The sequence below is a fragment of the Lampetra fluviatilis genome, chromosome 5, assembly GCF_964198595.1.
Source record: "Lampetra fluviatilis chromosome 5, kcLamFluv1.1, whole genome shotgun sequence".
NCBI lineage: Eukaryota > Metazoa > Chordata > Hyperoartia > Petromyzontiformes > Petromyzontidae > Lampetra > Lampetra fluviatilis.
The window spans coordinates 14,982,829-15,004,421 of record NC_136279.1 but is presented as its reverse complement, the minus strand read 5'-3'; the positions used below and the strand labels follow the sequence as shown (position 1 = coordinate 15,004,421).

At 46.2% G+C, this 21,593-nt stretch overlaps 1 protein-coding gene across 1 annotated transcript in view; it reads left to right on the top strand.

Annotated features, from left to right (window-relative positions):
• Positions 1–8,129: 8,129 nt before the first annotated feature.
• The window catches only part of LOC144932638 (potassium-transporting ATPase alpha chain 2-like), a 28,101-nt gene continuing 14,637 nt past the window's right edge, over positions 8,130–21,593 (top strand). Inside the window, exons 1-9 of the mRNA XM_078856898.1 lie at positions 8,130–8,343; positions 13,332–13,526; positions 17,527–17,586; positions 18,382–18,585; positions 19,238–19,351; positions 19,690–19,824; positions 19,988–20,105; positions 20,723–20,991; positions 21,235–21,433. Of these exons, the coding sequence (XP_078713024.1) occupies positions 8,329–8,343; positions 13,332–13,526; positions 17,527–17,586; positions 18,382–18,585; positions 19,238–19,351; positions 19,690–19,824; positions 19,988–20,105; positions 20,723–20,991; positions 21,235–21,433 (1,309 nt within the window). The 5' untranslated portion in view covers positions 8,130–8,328. The remainder of the gene's footprint in view (positions 8,344–13,331; positions 13,527–17,526; positions 17,587–18,381; positions 18,586–19,237; positions 19,352–19,689; positions 19,825–19,987; positions 20,106–20,722; positions 20,992–21,234; positions 21,434–21,593) is intronic.

The window sequence follows — 21,593 nt, the reverse complement described above, 5'->3', positions numbered from 1 at the left end:
GGACGGACACATTCATCTATTGGTGGTCTGGTCCACTTCGTTCCTACCAGTATAACGCAACACTCAACACGTTCGTCAATAACACTGTGGCTTTAAAATGAAAAATATATAATAAGTGACGTTTCGGGCAATCGCCCTTCTAAAGAGCAGATGCATGTTAATACGGTAATGTGGGCTGTCAGGTAAACATATGCTTGTATATTTAATAGCGGACCCTGAGTCTACCGCTATAGTGATACAGTATCATCCTTGTGTGTTATCTATAAACAATTATAATTACATTCGTCCACAATAGTCTCGCGGACTCTCAGGGCACTTTTGGGGCGTTTCGCCTCTTCTATAATTGAGCACCTGAACGTGCGGGTGGAAACTTTGCTCGAATGCCTGGACAATCCCCATCACACTAAGGGGCATGATTATCAAAAGCCCTCACAGAGCCATTCAAGGTGATGCGATAAGGCGCAAAGAGCAGCGTTTAATACAAGCAATGCTTCAGCCGAAGTCGTCCATACCCAAAACGGTAGGAACTTTCCATTATGATCTCCAGATCTCCACTAAAACACACAAACACGTTTCACATTACAACATTGGCTCTAATCATCTCCAAGGCACGCAGCTTCTCACAGCCAAGGGTTGTTGTTTCTTCACCTACGGGTAATTAACACGCGCGTGTTTTGCATTGTGTCACTCAGAGAGTACACCTGGACTGCACGTGAATGGAGAGGGGGGCTTTCTTCTCGGTTGCCATTGAAAAGAGAGGCGAGTGGAGGTGAGTCTGTGGGGTGGGCGTGGAGCGCGACCTGCGGACTTGAGCACGAGGCGTCTTGTGCGGAGTTCACAATGGAAGAAAGGATTTCTTCTCAGATGTCCTGCATAACTCGGCCACCAGCCGAGAACATATTTGGTGGTGCTGGTATTTGTGCCTGGGAAATGCCAGTCACAATCAGCCGTGCAGACCTGGCGGGGGCAGGAGGCCTACATTTGAAACCAGGAGAGAGTCCATTTCCATTAACAGGTTCTTAAGAAACTTCCAGCAATGTCGAGAACATTTCGCGTTTACAACTACCTATCAATATTTCGATTTAAAGCTTTCGTGACTGCAGGGATTCATCTACTTGGTTCTTTCGGTAAAGTCACGTCGAATGGAAATAATAAAATAATACAAATAAAACATAATAAAGTAATTCTCACGACGTTTCGGCCACAACGCAAGCAGCCGTCCTCAGGTGAAAAACAGGTCTGTCAGAAAGACAGCAAAGGCAATATGCATCTAATTAAATATTCAGCGAATCGTAAATTAATACAGATTCGTATACGTATACGTAAAATACCGATATATATTTTCATATATCTGTCATTCCATGTACAAAAACAACTGAAAGCGTTTTTCAACGATAACTTTATTATTTATCCAGAAAAGCCACACTGAAGCGTAGGATTATTTTTGAGGAGTGTCCTGCATTGGGATATTTTCAGATGTTTTCAGTCAATGTATTAGTTGTTTGTACACGCGGGAGGAAACAGGAGCACCTGGAGAAACCCCGCACGTGTGAGGGGGCAAAACCAATCACTTTTACACATCCCAACGGCACATTTTCAGGACAGAGAGAGAGAGTAAAAATACCGACTGACTTATATTTGTAAAGATGGCTTTGCATTGTGGTACCCTTAAAACACTGGACAATTTGAACTAAAACTAAATTATTTTGTTTACCTGGTAAAGTCTTATGAGCTATATAAGTGTTTTACAGAGGCGACCTGGCCACAAATTATAGCTCAACGAAGTCGCTTATCACATGTGATCGCATGTTTCTAAATGTGAAGGGGAAAACTAGAGGATTCGAAGAAGAATCTATGCAACCACGGAGAGAACATGCAAATTCCAAATATACAGCAGGCGTCAAGGGTCGGGCTCGAACTCACGATCCTCCTGCACACATGATTGATACATCTTAATGTTTATTAGTTTTGTATGTTGACTCAATTATTGAATATTTATTCTTAACTGCGCAGTACATTTGTGAATTAGTTTTGAGCGTCGTGTTTATTTAATGCAGTTCTCAGTTTACTCTGCTTCTTTGTCACGATCATCATCATTGTCAACCACAATCTGTCCACCATCCCTACTGATCTTCTAACGAAACAGCCCATCATCGCACTCCACTACATGAACTTACCTGGTTGCTCCATCTCTGCAGGAGTCGTCCTCCCGTTCGTGTTAGCTCCTTTCGCTGCTCTACCATAACCCAGTCTCATCCATCTGCCATCAGCTCGAATAGCAACGTGTCCTGCCCAAGCCCACCCACCTATATGTCCTGTCAATCAACAACATTTTTACAATTTACATGTTTCCCTTATCCATTCATTCCTCCGTTTCTCGGTTGAAATCTAAGCAGCGGCCACTCTATGCTCCTTTGTTTGCTTTGCAGTTTTTGTTCTTTGTTCTTTGCCAGAGTTCCATCCATGCCATGTCAGGTGACACACACTGATTTAATTCTTTATACTTCAGACACGATGGTATGTTGCTGAATAATCATATGTTAAGATTACATATTGTCATTCATGCAAATTGCATCTGAACAATTTCTGAGGAACCAAGGACAGGTGAGAAAGGCGCAGCAGGCAGGTGGTGAGCCGGCATTGTCAACAATTTCCCAAGCTCTGCAGTCCCCTATATATGTTAATATGATTTAAGCCATATTAATGAGTTTTATACATATAGCATTCAACCAGAAAATCCACATGTGCGAGGGTGCAATACCCTATCCCATACAGAAGGAACAGATGGTATTAGTCTGCATTTTTCTGTACCGCTTTCTCCTGGAAAACGAGGGTATGGCATCTCGACGCTTTCAGGAAAGGAGTTTAACAACATTTGTGTGCTCCACCAACCCCTGCTGCCTCCACAGCACTGGATTACAGGCGGGTGCCACTGCCACCCAACTATTCTTCTTAAATCCAGCTTTCCATAAACACTCCGTCCTGCTTTTGTTCACCTCTTTATTTGATCAAAATGAGAAACATGGGATTCTATCTGGATATAAATAGAGGTTATGAATCTATCTTACGTACGTTTCTATCCATCTAGAGATATTGGGTAACAAAAAAACAAACCCATGAAAAGTCTAAACTATATTCATAAATTAAATACACTTTTATGTGAAGTGTGGTAAAACAACCTCCTCGACACAGTGTAGTGAGACCCACACCCAGCAGTGTAACGATGAAAGGGCTGTACACATATACACGTGCACATATACACGTGCACATATACACGTACACGTGCACATATACACGTGCACATATACACGTGCACATATACACGTACACGTGCACATATACACGTGCACATATACACGTGCACATATACACGTGCACATATACACGTGCACATATACACGTGCACATATACACGTGCACGTGCACATATACACGTGCACATATACACGTGCACATATACACGTGCACATATACACGCGCACATATACACGCGCACATATACACGTGCACATATACACGTGCACATATACACGTGCACATATACACGTGCACATATACACGTGCACATATACACATATACATTGACCTTTTTACGTTTTATTTTAAATAAGGGCCACACGATTTATTGGTTATTTTCACAACTGACTCCAATGAGTTATGATGTGTTAATGAGTAGGGTGTGTTTTTATTTGACGCTTCTGCACAACATTGCAGACTCGAGACGCATGTGGCTTGGTTGCCAATGTTCGGTTTCTATTCAACACCTTTATTTTGGTCAGCGTCATTGAATTCGACACCGTGGCCCCAAGTGTTTTCAATAAATGTCGACCAACGCACAGGCACACGGGGATACAATTGCACGTTCCTCCACAGCTTTGGCGCTTTGACGGCACTTTAATAAACTCTCAAGAGGCGAGTCCACACTTTCCAGCCCCATGGAAAACTCTTTTAAAAAGTTAAGAATGTGCTATGAAGAAGAGCCATTCCCTGAAATGTCGCCGATTATATATATTTTCTTGTAATATATATAATCACAGTGTTATTGACGAATGTGTTGATTGTTTTTTTTTAATCCCTAAAGTGGTACCCGTGCACAAACCCTAATGCCAATGAAACCATGCAAGCATGTGTAGAAGAGTTTGAGATGTTTCTCTTGCCACGGTTGACATTCTACACATATTGCCCTTCGTTTTGTTCGGAGGGCAATAGAATCCTGAATTTGTCTAAGCTTTTATTTTTTATAGTTGAAACAATGGTGCAAGTTTCTTAGATGCCCGCTCAGCGTCGTAAATGGGTTGCACCAAAGTTAATGAATTATCAGGTTGTACGTGGTGAGGCAAAGTGTAGGTACGCGCACCTCTATTAACACACACACATGACACCACGGTGGCGAAATGATAACTACCTCGTCTGGTATACGAGAGGGCGCGGGTTCAACCTCGACTTAGTCTCCTGTATATTTTGAGTTTTCATTTCTCTCTCCCCCCCCCCGGTCGTGTGGATTTTTCTTTTGGTTCTTCGGGTTTTCCTTCTACAACTAGAAATTTTGTTTTGAGTATTTGGCTGCTTATAAATGTCCACATAATAAGGACAACAAACGAAACACAAAAAGCAGTTCGAAAAAAGTGAGTTTTCAATCTAGATTATTTAAAAGTGCATACCTCCAGAGCGTTCCAGACGGCTGCAGAAGGGCATCTGGGAGTGCGTGATGTCTTTGTTCCATGGTTAACCAAAAGCCGATGTGAGGATGACCGGAGTTTGCGTGATTGTTTACGCTCCTTGACGAAATCAGCAAGGTGTTGTGGTTCATTTGTGGCAAGCAATGTAGACGTCCCGTAGAGTAGTGAGTCGCAATAATCGAGCCTTGTCGATATTATGCTTCACACCACCGTGTTGGCTATGTCACGACTCAATTGTGGTCGAATATGGCATAGAGTCTGAATATGAAAATTTCCGGGGTTGACTACATTTTGCACGTGGTGATCAAACGACATATTCTGATCGAGTACGGTGCCGAGGCTCTTTGGATGGATAGAAACATTAATCCTGGAGTCTGCGATGGCCACGCCTGATCCTCCCACAATTGTTTTCGCCTGAGCCCGAGTGCTAGCCACCAGAACCTCCTATTTTACTGGATTAAACAGCATCTTGTTTCATGCAAACCACACGTGCACTGCTCGCGTGCAGTCTTCGAGATTACCTAGGCTCTCCATATCTAACTTTGACTTCACTGCAGTGTACAATTGTGTATCACCAGATGATGTTGAAAATAGAACGGGCCTGAGGATGGACCTCTGTGGCACGCCAACTAGGTACAGCATCGGCGATGACTGTTCATTACCAACCTTGAAAGAACCTGTGATCGACCAGTGCCGTACCCAATCCATCGAACCTTGACCGTTGCCGCCCAATGATTATCTCATTGTCAATAGTGACGAAGGCGGCTGAGAGATTGAGGCCAAGCAACGCTTGCGGTGCACCGGTCATCCATGATCTTGTAGAGGTCATCAGTGATCTTTAGTAGAGCCGTCTCAGTGTTGTGGGCAGTCCCTGAGATACAAACGTCCAATTTACGCGCATCCGCACTTACGAACGAACCACTATAATGTTTTTATTTCTAACCATCCGACTTGCGAACGTTCAGTCGTACTTACGAACCAAACCACAAAACTATTTTGTTCGGGGGGGGGGGCGATCTTCCATGAGTCCGAGCATCCCTTTGGGTGTGTGTGTCTGTAGGAAAGTGAGTATGTGTGTTTGAAAGTGCGTGTGTGCGCGCGTGCCTACGTGTGTGTGTGTGAAGTGCAAGTAGATTTCTGCTCACGACCAACACCAGTGACGATTATCTGAATGTGTTCTGGGCCTCCCCTAACTCGACTCAGTCTCAAATGAGTACTTGGTGTGGTGTGTAAATGTCGCCACTAGGGAGACAAAGGCGACCAGGCGTGGTTCTGGCCACTCACCCCCCCCCCCCCCTTATGTGCCGGCCTTCATAGGTGCTCGCTAACATCACTTGCCTCAACAGTCTGTTAAAGCTATAAGGGGGATCATTGTCGTTATTGTGTGTGCAATTGTGGGAACTCATTTCGCTCCTTCTGAGAAGCAAGCCAGCATCAGGACTCAAGGTAAGTGAAAATGAAATTGATTTTTTCGTGACTTTATTTTATGTTTAGTTACTATACAATTTTTATTCCAGAATTACATGCAAATGTACAATATGTCTTCTTACATATAAGTTTAACAATACTTCCGTGTACTGTATTGTTGAACCATAAAACATTTTATAACACCGACCATATGTACGATTAAATATTGAGTTCCGAGATACAAACAAATCTACTTACGAATGGGTCTCAGGAACGTAACCCATTCATAAGTCGAGGACTGCCGGTATTGTATACAAACGTATTACATCAACAAGGTACTACAACGTATGAGTTTGTATGCATTGAATCTTGTGTTGAACAGGGCCCCGTGGTTTAGACGGAGTGAACTTGTAAATAACATCTGCCAACCCAGCAGCGTTTGTTTAACAGGCATTACTCTACTGAAGAGACCCAGAAGGTCAAAACTGATCCGGTTTGCTTAAAACCGGAAAAATTTGGTCTTGAAAAATCAAAGAGGCTAATAGACTCAAATATATCAACTTTCCACACCTGCGATTAGCAAGCTTGGCTACGTACAGTGCGAAAGAAGCTCAACATACATATATATGCAATTAAACTTAAATCAGCTTAGTTGATTCTCTTTAACTGGAATCCCATTGATATTGACATCTTCACAAATTGCCATAATTTGGGTATAAATGCGGTGCCAATTCTCAGGATTAGAAAATTCACTATTTCTGTATGTCAAAGCACAAGTTGGGGATACTTCTATTAATTAGGTAGTTACATTTTAATGTTTAAAAATAATACATGGTATTCTAAATTTCTCTTGGTGTGACACATGTCGCCCTTTGCAAAATAAGGCAACAAATAAATACTAAATAAAGGCTACAAACAAATGTGTGGGGGAAATGCAACACCAGATGTGTATAGCAGGTATTTAAACCGGACACAAGTTTGGGGTGCATTTCACTTCATGGAGCGTCTTATAATCAGGAGCACGTGGTAATAATAGAAAACCAGAGCACGCCCAGTAAGGCGTGCATCATTATAAACCCACGTGAGGATAAACGGCGTTTCATAAAAAAAAAAAGCTCCAAGCGACATGAACGCGACACCAGAGGTGCTGCCTGCGTGTTGCATGCTGCTGCTGGTGGACCATCGGATGAGTTCAGAATCGGAATTTGGACCCAGCTCCTGACAAAAAAAAACACCGGATCTGTTCGGAGGATCGCACACAAACATAAACTGAATCGCATACGATGGGGATAAAGATGGGATTTACGCTGAATTCGTTCGGTCGTATTGTGTCCGAATTTTCAATAATTAATTGAAATAAATGAATGGACAGGAAATCAATTAAATGCTAATAATTACTAGGCATGATTGCAAAGTATTTTGGTAAAATAGACATTATTACCCTAAACAAGTAGGCGTAAAATAGACGTGATCAAATTCAGAGTGAATTGCTGCTTAAATTGAAATGGTATCTTAAGCCCACGTATTGTGCATGTTAAATTGTATTTACGATTGAAATAATTGCATCTCAGTTAATGGATTAATGAAAACTGAAGTAGACACAAGCCCAGGAAAAAGCATAACAAATGAGAGGCTAAAAATCAAGCAAGAATAAATCCATGTTAAGGCTGTCGAGGTTCACTGGATGTGGAAGTCTGGAGAAAATTTTATGATTGGCTTGATGAAGTCATTAAGGGCTCTTTGTACAATAAAATGAACACTGCGATTATGTGAATTCACAGATGAGACTCGTCCTGGTCTCTTGAGTCCTCACCTGGTTAGACCAAGTAAACTTAACAATAGAGGATGTTTTCCGAATTTGGATAAACAAAACAAAAATCTCTACAAAGAGGTGGAGGGGAGGGGGGTGAAGGAGGTGGGGGTGGGAGGAAATGGTGGAGGGATGGGGGGGCGGGGCTGCGGGGGCATGGGGGCCCCGCGGGGGCCCCGCCCCCCCGTGCCTTCTGTATAATAGGCGGCGACTCGGCGTGGATCCGCACGGTGCTTGTGAGTTCCACTTCGAGATGATGAGTGCCCGTGGATGAGAGGACGCCCCCCCCACAAGGCTCACCGCTTCGTGCTGCTCACACCCCCGTCTCGCTGAGTGACAACACCACGTCCATTAGCCGAGTCGATTTAATGAGCTAGACGCACGTTCTTAGCCAATTATCTTCTTCGGGCGATCGATCAGACGACCATCGGAATGGACAACAGAGGGGTACGTGTGTGCACTTTCGTTCGATTGTGTCTATGTGTGGACGTGTGTGAGCAAACCGTGGATTGTATTATGGGTTTCTTTTTTTAGTTAACAAAAAGCTCAAGACATTTTTTCGATAACACTTTCCTTAGAAGGAAAAGCAATAGGTGACAATTCGGGAAATGACCCTTCATGTCACTGCGAGAGTGGATAATACGAGTTAGAGACTGCACTTACAGTTTTTGACTTGATCGTTTTTACATTATCATTGATAATTATCGTTACTTTGTAATTTCTATTTTGGAAGCGGTGTTATAGTGGCCATCGTAAGTGAGCTATTATGAATCCAGCGACCAGAGTTCAATTCCCCGCCGTGGCTAATTTCAGTGGCGATTGATGTCTGGAATGATCCTGGGAGCCCCTTGACCAAACCGCAGTGACCAGCGTGGTGAGGTATGGTCAAAGAACCCACGCGATCTGAAGCGATATAAAAAGGCCTTAAACAAGCAGTCTATTGACAAAGGGATGTAAATGGATTGCTGCTTTCTATCTGTACTTCACCACACTGGTCAGTGCAGCTTGGACAAGGCGGCAGGACAGCATCACTCGCCACTGATGTAACCGTGTCTGAAAATCAAACTCATGTCTCTCGATTCATGATGCAGTGCGCTAACCACTGTAATACCTCGTTGCATATCACCAGGGATCTCCGCTGGTTCTGCAAAGATTAATCCCAAAAATGCTTCGTTCGTATGTTGTTGTGTCTCTGGTCCGTGCACTTATCGCCATTAGGGGGCCCGAGCTAGTGGTGAAATTTCCTTTTTCTCGTGGCGGGAACATATTCCAAATACGAAATCTACGGAATGTATCCACCCTGAAGGAATTAAGGGCTGAACAGTATATGTCTATCTGAGAGTCAGTGGATTCTACATTTGTAATTTTCGCTCAAATCCACTGCTGTGTGGGTTGTGAGGGTTATTTCACCATGACCAGTCTGAGTTGAAGGCGAGTAAAACAGCAGACTCAAACGGATTCAAGAAAAATACATACAACCTTAAAAAGACAATCCAACCCAAGGCCAGAACCTATACTTATATTTACTCGTACATATATTATAACTTATGCATTTTGTGAATAATAAATAAGGAGTTCATGTTTAAATTTTAGTAAGTGCAGTCATACCTACTCATTGAAAACCACGTGCTCTCATTGCCAGCGAGCACGGCCGCTGCATCCTGAGAATCCCATGAATATGCGTTCCATGCCCTCTGAACCTCGGGCTTGTCCGCTCATTCATATTGACAGCAGGAGACGCGGCCACCAGTTCGACGTGGGGTGGGGGCTAGCACCTTTCTCCCCCCCACCCATACGCCCCCCCCGCTCCCCCCACCAGACCCGCGATCGGCGGTTCGGTCCGGTGTAAACTCACCTGCACGTTGCCTGGAGGCCCTTTAACTCGGGCCCACCCGTCCACTCTCCACGCTGCTCCCCACCCGCTGTGATTTTTTTTATGTTACGGCTCCCGTGCTCTATCAGTGATCAGACCCCAGCTTCCATAGCTTCTAGCGCTGAGCATTCGCGGTCACGCCGATTACATTTTAAACCAACGCGAAGAAGCCGACAGCTAAGCTATTAAACAATGCGAGCGGAGCGGTGGCGCAGTGGTTAGACGTGGGCAGCATGAGTGGCGAGTAATATCTGAACTTGTTTTACTGCCTCTTAAATCTGTAAAACTGAGCAGCGTGGTGAAGTATGGTCAAACAACCATCAATCTTGCAGTGGGTTGACAAAGGGCTGTATTCCGTTATTTTATGCCATGGACATTGTGTATTAATAAGACAGATCGATTTAATCCAATCTCAATACTGTGCATCCATGGATGAAGGCCTCCCACGTCATCTCGGAAATGTAGGGAGAGGGGTTGACCATACTTCACCACGCTGGTCAGTGCGGGTTGGCGGATAGCGAGGAGGTAACGTGGAAAATAATCAGAAATCAATTATCGTATTTTTACAGCACTGGTAATCACGTGGGGCAAATGTTTGTTGAATAGGTCTCTTAGGATAATTCATGTGGAGTTTAAATTAATGTGGCTCCATGGCTGCATATATATGGACTAAGTTGTAACACGTACAAGGAACCCTTTTGTGTGGGGTCTTTCCAAGTTATTCACGCAAATCGAGTCTTTTGTGTGAAGCCCAAAGGGTGCGGTACACATGCATGCGTGCGTGTGTTCAGAGCGATTAGCATTGCACTTGCAAGGCTAATCACAGGTGGACAAAACGTTTCACTGTGTGATGCGGTGAGAAGGCAGCGCCATCCTTTTATTCTCAGTCGGGGTGCGACCCCTGCGCGCCTCTTGGGCAATTGAGCGACGGGCTCCCATCACCCGCAGTGGCGTCTCAACCAGCGCAGGGTGATCACAGTGACACCACGTGGGGCACGCGGAGGGTCTCTCATCGAACGACTCGTTGAGCAGATTCACAAATACGAAGAAGGAGGAGGCATCATCATAGCGATGCACTCCTGTTACTCTGACTCAATCATCTGGCTCAATCAAACCGCAATGTAACATAATAGTTGTTGCTCTACATCAAAGCCATACGAATGTCTTACAATAAACCATCACTTATTTTACTTACCCTTGCTCGGACGGGAATCGGACCGTCTGCTAGTGGTGCTCGGGGATTTGTTTGTTTGTTAATTCACTGCTGCGTAAAGGCCTCTCCACGGGGGCTAGGTTGGTCACGGGGATTGTTTGACTATACTTCACCACGCTGGTCAGTGCGAGGTTGGTGGTGAAGAGGAGGGTTGGGGCGCTCAGGTCTGGTTCATATTGTGTCACGAGCCACTGATGTTAGTCGTGGTCGGGAGTTTAACTCAGGTAGTTAGGTTCTCTCAGAGCACAGTGCGCTAACCACTGCGCCACTGGCCCACGTCTTTTGAGAGTGTACATCATGAATAAACAGTTATAAATACAATTTTGATTGTAATTGTAATTTAATCTCAAGGTTTCCACCGGCTTCGTGAGCTTATCGCTAATCAGTGAGCCATACAACCGCCCTACATTCTCAATCTAGGCAGTTGCCAACAGGGCGGGGGGGGGACAATCTCAGCGTGCACGCAGCTCCAATTCGCACATCGAAGAGCGGCCTTAAACGCAATAAACACGACAGAATATTTAGTGAACGAGATCCGTCAAGGAAAACGCGGTAAGAATATAGCAAGTCCCTCGTATGGCGGTCTGAACGGGTGAGAGCCTGGATGGGTGAGAGCCTGAACCAAGTGAGAGTCTAAACGAGTGAGGACCTGGATGGGTGAGAGCCTGAACCAAGTGAGAGTCTAAACGAGTGAGGACCTGGATGGGTGAGAGTCTGAACGGGTGAGAGCCTGGATGGGTGAGAGTCTGAACCAAGTGAGAGGCTGAACGGGTGAGAGCCTGGATGGGTGAGAGTCTGAACGGGTGAGAGTCCGAACGGGTGAGGGCCTGGATGGGTGAGAGTCTGAACGGGTAACGTCAGCGAGGAGTGATATCTGAACCGATATCATTCACGCCCCCCGTCACCTTCACCCATCTGCGATGACCAGCGTGGTGAAGTATGGACAGACACGGTGTTTGTCCGAGGGGAAGGGAGGTCTTCATCCAGCGCAAATATACAAAGGGGCAATGAATTCTAAGTTTTTTTTTTATTAGAGCGCCCTCCTGTGGCAAGAAAAACAGAATCGCGTGTTTGTGCTTATGAAGAAACGCTGTATATATGCTGGACTTTTTTCACACCATAGCCGCCCGTGCTCATCTAAATTGGGAAGGATACGCACTCAAATTGTTATTATCGATAAATACGCTTACACACTTTTTAAAACTTTTTTTTCTAACAGGAATCTAAAGCAATTAGTGCCACTGTCATGTTGCCACCCCAGCGGGAGATCAATTTCTGCTCTGCTCTTAGGTGATACCTGCAAAATGGTTCGTTCAGTTGTTGTGGCAAGGGCTACAAAGTAGTTCCGACTTTATCAACTATGTAGTTATGATGGAACAGGTCGATTACAGTTTTGTAGTTGTAGCTGAACCGTCTGCAACCTTACAATCAGTAAAAAAAACCATGGGAAAAATACACATGTAAAATACACACACACACACAAGTGACAACCCTACCCTATCTCAACACGCGTGAGTTTGTGTCAAACTGCCTATGGCATATTTGTATTCAGTTGTTTGTATTTCTTTTTGTACAAAAAAATTGTTGTTTCGAGACATTTGCTTCACGTATGAAACCATTTGGCATGAATTTCGAGATGTAATGACACAATGGCGTAGCGTGGTTAGAATGGGCCCAGGTGCAAAGGAGGGCCTGCTGTATAATTCATCCCGCACCCTTCATAGCCCAGCACCTGGGGCCCTCTGGCATTGACCCTGGTGCAATTGAAGTGCCTGCACACCCGATAGCTACGCCGCTGTAGTCATGGCATGTGAAGGGTGTTTAGAATATGATGATGCTGGTGACGATATTAAATTCTGTAGTTGTTGGAGGTGGTCAGGTGGCTTGGAGGTCAGATGACTGATGCTGGCACTGCTGAGAGCCTGGGTAGGAATGATTAAACCAAATGTTCAAGTGTACTGGGTTTTTGTCTGCACAAAAACCATCACATTTAATTGGATTCTGCTCTTATTTTGGTTACATTCCAGCTCTAAGAATTACACATTCATTTGATGTGACGAACATTTCTCATGCAGAGCAGGTGGTGACGTACTACCTACCTACCACCTTTTGTGTGGACCAAAGATAACTTTAATGGATCTTAAATGCCGTTCCGTAGGATACCAACTTCTATAGGCCGTTCTCTAATACGGAGAGTTACGCCGTTGTAAGAGACTTTAAAATTGATCATCTGTCTCAATACGTGACACCGATAGCACAATTGTGATACAATTCGGAGGAAGTGACGATACGTATGTTGTAAACCCTGTGGTTGCTATGCCTGTGCTGTCGGTGCCCTCCTCCCCCCAGGCGAATGTGTACACGGTGGAGACGCATGGCACGCAGGACTATGTGCCCACCGTGTTGGACGTGGACAGGATGGACAAGAAGGGCGACAATCCTGGTGCCACCTGCAAGAAGCGCAAGGGGCTTAGGGCCAAGTGGGTGGGGCGGCAGCAGGCAAAGGATGACAAGATGGATGGACTCAAGCAGGAGCTGGACATGGTAGAGTTACACTTACAGTGCTCATCAGCCGTGGTCTATTATCATCAGCCGTGGTCTATTATCATCAGCCGTGGTCTATCCACTCCTGGATGAAGGCCCCCACCACGTGGTCACCTTCTTCCTCTATAGTCTCGCGATGCAACAGTGCATCTCACTCTTGAGCTGTTACATCGAATGTTCGTTCAATGGGAAGGTCACGGAATAATGTGGGGCGACGCACCACCTAACAATTCACTGAAAACTTTTATAAATTTAATACTTTAGAAGAAACTTTCAAAACAAACATTTTTAGGTAAAACCAAAAATCTTGAACTGAGTGAGGGCCCCATGCTGCCTCCACCCCTCCGGGCTGAGAATGCGTTCCTGCAGCAATTTCCCGAACTTTTAATTAAATTCACAATTCCCACGACCACCGTAAACTGTGCTAATATCGTGTGCGTGTCCATCACCTCCTAAATACCGCTGCTGAGCACCTGTGTTTGTTACATGCTCTGACCACCTTAGCTCTGCTCCGTCGCCCCCCCCCCCCCCCCCCCCCCCCGTGATCCCGACCGAACAAACCCGTGTGTTTGGTGGTGTGAGTCTTGTCTGTCTAGCCGTGTCGCATTCCACGCATTCGCTTCGTCACTTGCCCCCCCCCCGGGAATGAGGGTGGGGAGGGAGGGACAATGTGGAGATGAGGAATGGAGGGAGGCATGCAAAGACACGGTCCGGTTTAGGTTGCCCAGTGATGAAGAGATATCATCATCAGCCCTCGCAATCGCTCGTGGTGACGTGATGCCACAATCGATCAAGCGAGCCAAATCCATTGCTCCATCAGCTATGTTCTCTCCTTTGGCTGTCACTGCCTCGTGAGTCCCCACCATTGGCCATCGTTCCTTCTCACGACGTGCAGTGGGATACAGAGATCTTTAAAAGTTGCCCAGGAAGTGACACATGGGGCAGAGACAAGTGGCGAGGACACGTAGAGAAGAACACGTGTCCTGGAGACACGAGAGCAGCGACAAGGAGACGAGGGGAATGGGGACACGATAATAAGGCTGATGGGGGTTGAGTAGGGGTGCAAGGGACACGGGGCCGGAGTGTAGATCCCAGAGACGCGGGGACACGTCTGGAGTGTCTATATGTAAGACGGAGTAGAGTGGTGGAGTAATGGTAAGCAAATTGTCTCGTGATTTCGGAAATCGGAGTTTAATTCCCGATCCTGGACACTCCAGTCGCCAACCTGCGCCAACCAGAGGGGTGGAGTTTAGTAAAAACAACTCCAGTGACCGACACTGCGCGAGGAAGCCTTCATCCAACAGTGGCCTTGACACACCGCAGCGCAACCTATGATGATGAATTATTGATGATGATGATGCACCTGACAAGAAGCGATGGAACCATGGTTAATGAAAAAGAGCTTTATAGCTCAGTGGGCCTTACCTGGTAAAATAAAATGAAAATTTAGTTATAGTTTTAAGTTGTTATTACGACCTGAGGTGGCATAACTTGCAGTGGTGTCAATTACTTTGTGGCCAATAACAGTGAATGCCATAATTAACTATTATTAGACATGTACATGAATCGGTACTTGACAGAGCCCACGGACATGATGATGAGGGCAGGGAGGAAGGGACCGGGCACGACGGGGGGGGGGGGTGCGATGCGGTCAGCCCTGCTCCAACAAATATCCATTTGCCCCCCCCCCCCCCAAAGTTCACTATCACCCTTAGCGGTGTATCACTGCTATCAATACATTACTCTACTGCCCCCCCCTCCCATCCAAGAACAGCTGTAGCCGGGCTTGATGACGTAGGAGCAGGGAGATAACGTGGGGGGGGGGGGGGCTCAAGGTGGGGTGGGTGGGGGCTGTAAGGGGGCGAGGTCCTGCAGCCCCCCCTGCCGGACGCTGCGTGTGGATGCGGGTGCGAGGCGGCCGGGACCGGTGCGGCGCCGGTCTCAGCAAGAGGAAGCCGGTTCTGTGAGGGGTGGGGGGTGGGGGTATGGGGGTGTGACTGAGGGGTGGGGGGTGGGGGTATGGGGGTGTGACTGAGGGGTGGGGGGTGGGGGTATGGGGGTGTGACTGGGGGGAGGGGGGGGGCAAGCCAGGGGCTATTTTTTTGTTCTTTGTTTGCGATGATTCCGTAAACATGCGGCGTGGGAGCCGCGCATGGTAAACCGCTACGCTGCGCCACCAACCACGGCTACCCGAGTTCGATTCCCGCTCACACCCGGCCAACACCGCTGACGATTGTCTCAACCGGTCATGGGCTTTCCCCTAGGTCGACTCAGCCTCAAACATACCTGTCAACCCCTTATCAGACCAATTCAGACCTTGTTGGTCACCCCGTGTCCTTATAAATCTCAGCGTTCATTTTACAAAGTGCCATCACAAGGGAGAAACACAAACAAATAAGACACATTTTTGTGCCCGTATTGAAACGGCTTTACGCCGTGTGGACCTGAAAACTCAATTTCCCTGTACAAGAATACGGAGTAAACCGTATGGGTTGACAGGTATGCTCAAATGAGTACCTGGTGTGGTGTGTAAGCATCATGACACCAAAATGACTGTCGAAAAAAAATGTTGAGCAGTGTTTCAGCAGAAATGTATTATTTTTTAGAAAAATATACCTGTAGTTATAACAACAACATTTTTCGTAAACCCAGCTTACATGTACTGTATCAATATACCTACAAGGCTAAAACTCTATGCTAATTTACTTTTTGAATCTTCTAATGCGCTCCGGTCAGATCTGTCATTGTTACCCAACTACAGTGACGATTTGAGTCACGTGGTTTCGTCTGCACGCGCTACTAGCACGCGCTGCTGTGTTCCTTGCTGGTTTTGTCAAATTTTCTGGTGTTTTAGCTACAATGTTGTCCTAATGAGTATTTGTGAACCTATATCAATAACTTTTTTGAGAATGAAGTAGTAATTAAAGGAAAAGGAAAATAATGAATGTTTCCGCTCAGTTACAAATAATGTTGTAATTAAATGTAGAAAGATTTTACAAAATAATTTTGTTGTTAGTATTCATATAATCTAAGAAATATTACATTTAAGCAATTTACAACTATATCACAGATTATTCGATGATTAAAATTGATAATAAACTTACAATTCTTGATGATATAACTCTTTGATAACTGAATAGAGAAATTGACAATTTAAAACATGAAGTGGGGGGAAATGCTATGTTTCTTGATACATGTTTAGAAATATAACTTTAATCTTAAATTGAGGGCTTTTTTTTCATTTTAGTCTTTTTAAAAAATGTTTTAAAAACATCACCGTCTTGCAAATATACATCTGATTTAATGTACCGGTAGTTCTTAAATGTTTTGACGTTTTTCTTACTTCGAATTCTATTGTTTTCTTACCGAATTTTCACTTTAACCACATGAAACTATGTAAAAGTACATTTAGGCTGTACGTATGATATTGTCATTTAAAGGTGTAATTTTTATTTGTTAGTTGTTTATGTCACTACTATTGCCATTGCATTCAGTGACATACGGGAATTACGATTTACGAGTAACATTAGTACAAAAAACATTACGAAGGATTCTGTACGGTCTGGTACGGGAGGAGGTCCATGGGGGGGGTGACACCATGAGTTACCGCAGTGGGTGACACCAACCCTAGTGACGCCACTGTGTGCTTTCCCAAGAATTGTTATAGTAGCCCTGTGATAATGATACAGACAACACCATATTTCCATGGTTGATAGAGCAATCATTATAATGACGTGGAGCGGTGGCGCCAACCGCTATCGAACTACGCTGCGAACGCTTCCAGCCCTCCCACCACCCACCGCTTATATATGCTGATATATAAGCGGTAGAGCTCGCAGTTAGACCCGGCAGGCCTCCCTGGTTAATTCTGCAGATTTGTTCATAAAATACTCCACAGGGTCAGTGGTGGTGTCACCTTGATCCTCAGTGCTGGCATTGCTGAGCCCGATCGCCGCTAAATTGATTTAATTCCCCTGCTCCTGTGTGATTTCGCTTTCAGGATGACCATAAGTTGACTCAAGGAGAACTGGAAAAGAAACATCAGACTGACCTGAAAAAGGTGAGACACGTGCACACGTGCACTTATTGTGGCTGCAAATAGAGCCTCTAACTCTTTGCGTGCATGGCTAACACTTTTACTAATGACATTTAAATGACATCCTTGATGTATTACAGACGTTCACATCAAGGAACCGTATCGTACTGCGTTTGCAATCGCAGGCCCTGTCACATACACCGCAGCAGTGAGCCAAACTGGGCAATAGTCCATGGGCCGTAGCAGACATTGGTACAACCTAAGTTAACACAATGTCAGCTGTACCAATCTATGTACATGTCTAATAATAGTTAATTATGCCATTCACTGTTATTGGCCACAAAGTAATTGACACCACTGCAAGTTATGCTACCTCAGGTCGTAATAACAACTTAAAACTATAAAAACTAAATTTTCATTTTATTTTACCAGGTAAGGCCCACTGAGCTATAAAGCTCTTTTTCAGAAGTGACCTGGCCACAAATGATAGCTCAAAGAAGTGGCTTATCATGTGGAAATGTATAGCAGCCAAATACTCTAAAAGCATGTTTCTAAATATGGAGGGAAAACAGAGAACCCGCAGAAAAATCTACACGACCACAGGGAGAACATGCAAACTCCAAATATGCAAGCGTCAGAATCGGAATCGAACCCACGATCTTCTGTATACGAGACGAGGTAGTTAACATCTTGCTACCGAGATGGTATTAAAACCCTGGGGGGAGGGGAGGGGGGATGTGTCCATATAATTCCTTGCAACGGGGCCCATGCCGCTTTGCTGGGGCCACGATGATAACGGTTTGTGTGACGCTGGGCCAGGGTCTGTCGGTGGCCGTCGCCGCCGAGCGTCTGGAGCGCAACGGCCCCAACTCGCTGACGCCCCCAAAGGGGACCCCCGAGTGGCTCAAGTTCATGCGGCAGATGATGGGCGGTTTCTCGCTGCTGCTGTGGGCCGGCGCCATCCTCTGCTGGATCGCGTACGGCATCCAGTACTCGCAGGACATCAACATCCCGCGCGACAACGTGAGCACACGGGGACACGCGCGGGCACTGGTTGTGCTGGTGACGGTCATTGTGGTGGTGATGGTACCAGCCGATGGAAAACGTGGCCCTGAAGCAAACATTATTTTTGGGTGTGAGACATGACTGTGCTGGGTGTGTAACTTAATTACTTCACGACTCGCATGAAATAGTGAAGTTAATAGACTCGTTATAAATATAAATAACGAGTCGATTATATTATAAATAACTAGTCTATTATGTGGCATTGGAACGATGGAGATTTCTATATTTATTAAAAGCTATCAGATTTTGAACTGATACAGTATGTGGCGCACCCATATTTTAAATAAATCAGGGGTCACCTGAGCTATTTTGAGCCCTAAGCTTTTGCTTAGTTTGCTTATGCCGAGTACCGGCAGAGGAAGGAGGAGCCAATTGCACATTTGACCAGGGCCCAAAACTCCAAAGGGGCCTACATATATTATTCTTAATGAATGCATATTACCTGCCATGACTCATGGATCAGAAACAAGAAATGTAAAGTGTGCAAAGAATGGAAAGTGATCAAATTAACGTGCAGAGGTGCACACTTTGAATTACATTGACAGAATTATGAACACACACGTGTGTGTTTTGGTGTACATGGTGTGATTCGCTCGTATGTGCTGTGCAGCTCTACCTTGGGGTGGTACTTGCTGCCGTGGTCATCCTGACCGGCTGCTTCGCCTACTACCAGGAGGCCAAGAGCACCAACATCATGGACTCCTTCGCAAACATGGTTCCCCAGGTAATAGCGGCCAGCATCGTACCTCCCACCGCATCATTGCCCAGTGATATCTAAACCAGTTCTATCCTCCACCCCACTTCACCAACCTGCACTGACCAGCAATTCATTTTGCTGGTCAGTGCATCGCTTTATTTTATATGTATGCCTCGCTTCCCACAATGCATCTTAATGCATAGGGAAACATTCATCCAAAGTTAATTGATACAAGGGCTGGGAATGTTGACAATATTTGCATGATTTAGTTGGGTTGTTGAGTATTTCATATGAATTCAAACTTTGGCGCTACAGTGAAATCAGCACCGCTCAATTGCGAATGGCCGTATGTCTCTTGAGTGCAGCAAGCCCAGGTGATCCGAGGGGGAGAGAAGATGCAGATCGTGGCCACGGGCCTTGTGCTCGGTGACCTCGTGGAAGTGAAGGGTGGCGATCGCATCCCCGCGGACCTTCGCATCATCTTCGCACAGGGCTGCAAGGCACGGCAGCACATCCCACAGCGCAATCGCAGCACTCATCACACCATGTATGGTGTGGTTTTTGGATTGTGGTGGTTTGGAGTGATGCGTGATGTTTGTAGTATGTGTGTTGTGGTGTTTGGTGGTATGCTACATCGTTTGGATCCTGTTTGGGGTGGAGCAGGTGGACAACTCTTCCCTCACGGGGGAGTCGGAGCCTCAGCCGCGAATGTGCGACTGCTCCCACGAGAATCCTCTGGAGACCAAGAACCTGGCATTCTTCTCCACCACGTGCCTGGAGGGTGCGCACCTCAGCCACACAGGCAGCCACACCGACACGAGGGGGGATAGTGTGATGACACTTTAGAGCAGGGGTTGGAATTCTCTGGACCATGGACCTGTATTTGGTGCCGGTATTCCGGCCTGTACCTGGGGCCTGTATTCGGGGCTATGTACGTCTGCGGCTTCACTTCACGTGGCCCACAGTCACATGAGGCCTGCCACTTCGAAACGTAGCACAAGCAGAATGCATTTGTCATTGCGAGCATCTTAGCAACACTAACCGTGTGCAAGAAGGGAATATTTCTGACCTGGCAACAACACTGTTGAATACATTTTTAAGCGCTCTGTCACTTCTTTCATGGCAAGGGCCCCTTAATAATTCGTCGACACGCACATTATTCTTTACAGTGTTATCGGATGACATAAAGTTGTCCTTTAATGCGTGGCCCCCTCCCAAAGATATTTGAAAGTCATATTCAGTCCTCAGTCAAAGTTTTCCCCCACCCTCTAAGGCACACAGTGCTGAAATAACGCATGCCTTGTGATTGTGTGTATGTGTGCGCATGTCTGTGTGTGCACGTGTGTATGTGTCTGTGCGTGTGTGTGTGCTCGTGTGTGCATGCACGTGGTGCGGCAGGCACGGCATTGGGAATTGTGGTGAGCACGGGCGACAACACGGTGATCGGCCGCATCGCGTCGCTCGCCTCGAGCCTGGAGAATGGCAAGACGCCGATCGCCCAGGAGATTGAGCACTTCGTGCACATCGTAGCGGGCGTCGCCATCTCAATCGGCATTCTCTTCTTTATCATCGCCATGTCGCTCGGCTACAACTGGCTCAACTCCATAATCTTCCTCATCGGCATCATCGTGGCCAACGTGCCTGAGGGGCTGCTCGCCACTGTCACCGTGAGTCGCGCCCACAGGAGGGGTGGCATCGGTTGCTCCGTGCGTCGAGGAGAATCGGAGTGGAGGCACTCGCCTACCCCGACGTTTCTGAGCCTGTATTAGAAATTACACATTCCGATGGCAGGCGCAAGCCCATTTCCACAGGGCAGCTTTTGCTGACTCCTAATATTGGTGCAGAAAGCCCGTTCCTCTTGCGGGTTTTGCTATCGCGAGTCGTCACACCTCGGCCTCCTCCCCCGCCAGGTGACGCTGTCCCTGACGGCCAAGCGCATGGCCAAGAAGAACTGCCTCGTGAAGAACCTGGAGGCGGTGGAGACACTGGGCTCCACCTCCATCATCTGCTCTGACAAGACGGGCACGCTCACGCAAAACCGCATGACAGTGGCGCACATGTGGTTCGACGGGCAGATCCACACGGCTGACACCACTGAGGACCAGACAGGTGTGTGTGTGTGTGTGTGCGCATGCACAGAGAGATGGCGACAACGAGCTCTCACGAGGCATCGTGATGGTGGTGGTTTGACGGTGGTGTTGTGATTTCCACGGTGTGGTGGTAGTGGTAACGGTGGTGGTGTCTGTCATAATCAAATAACATCGTAACA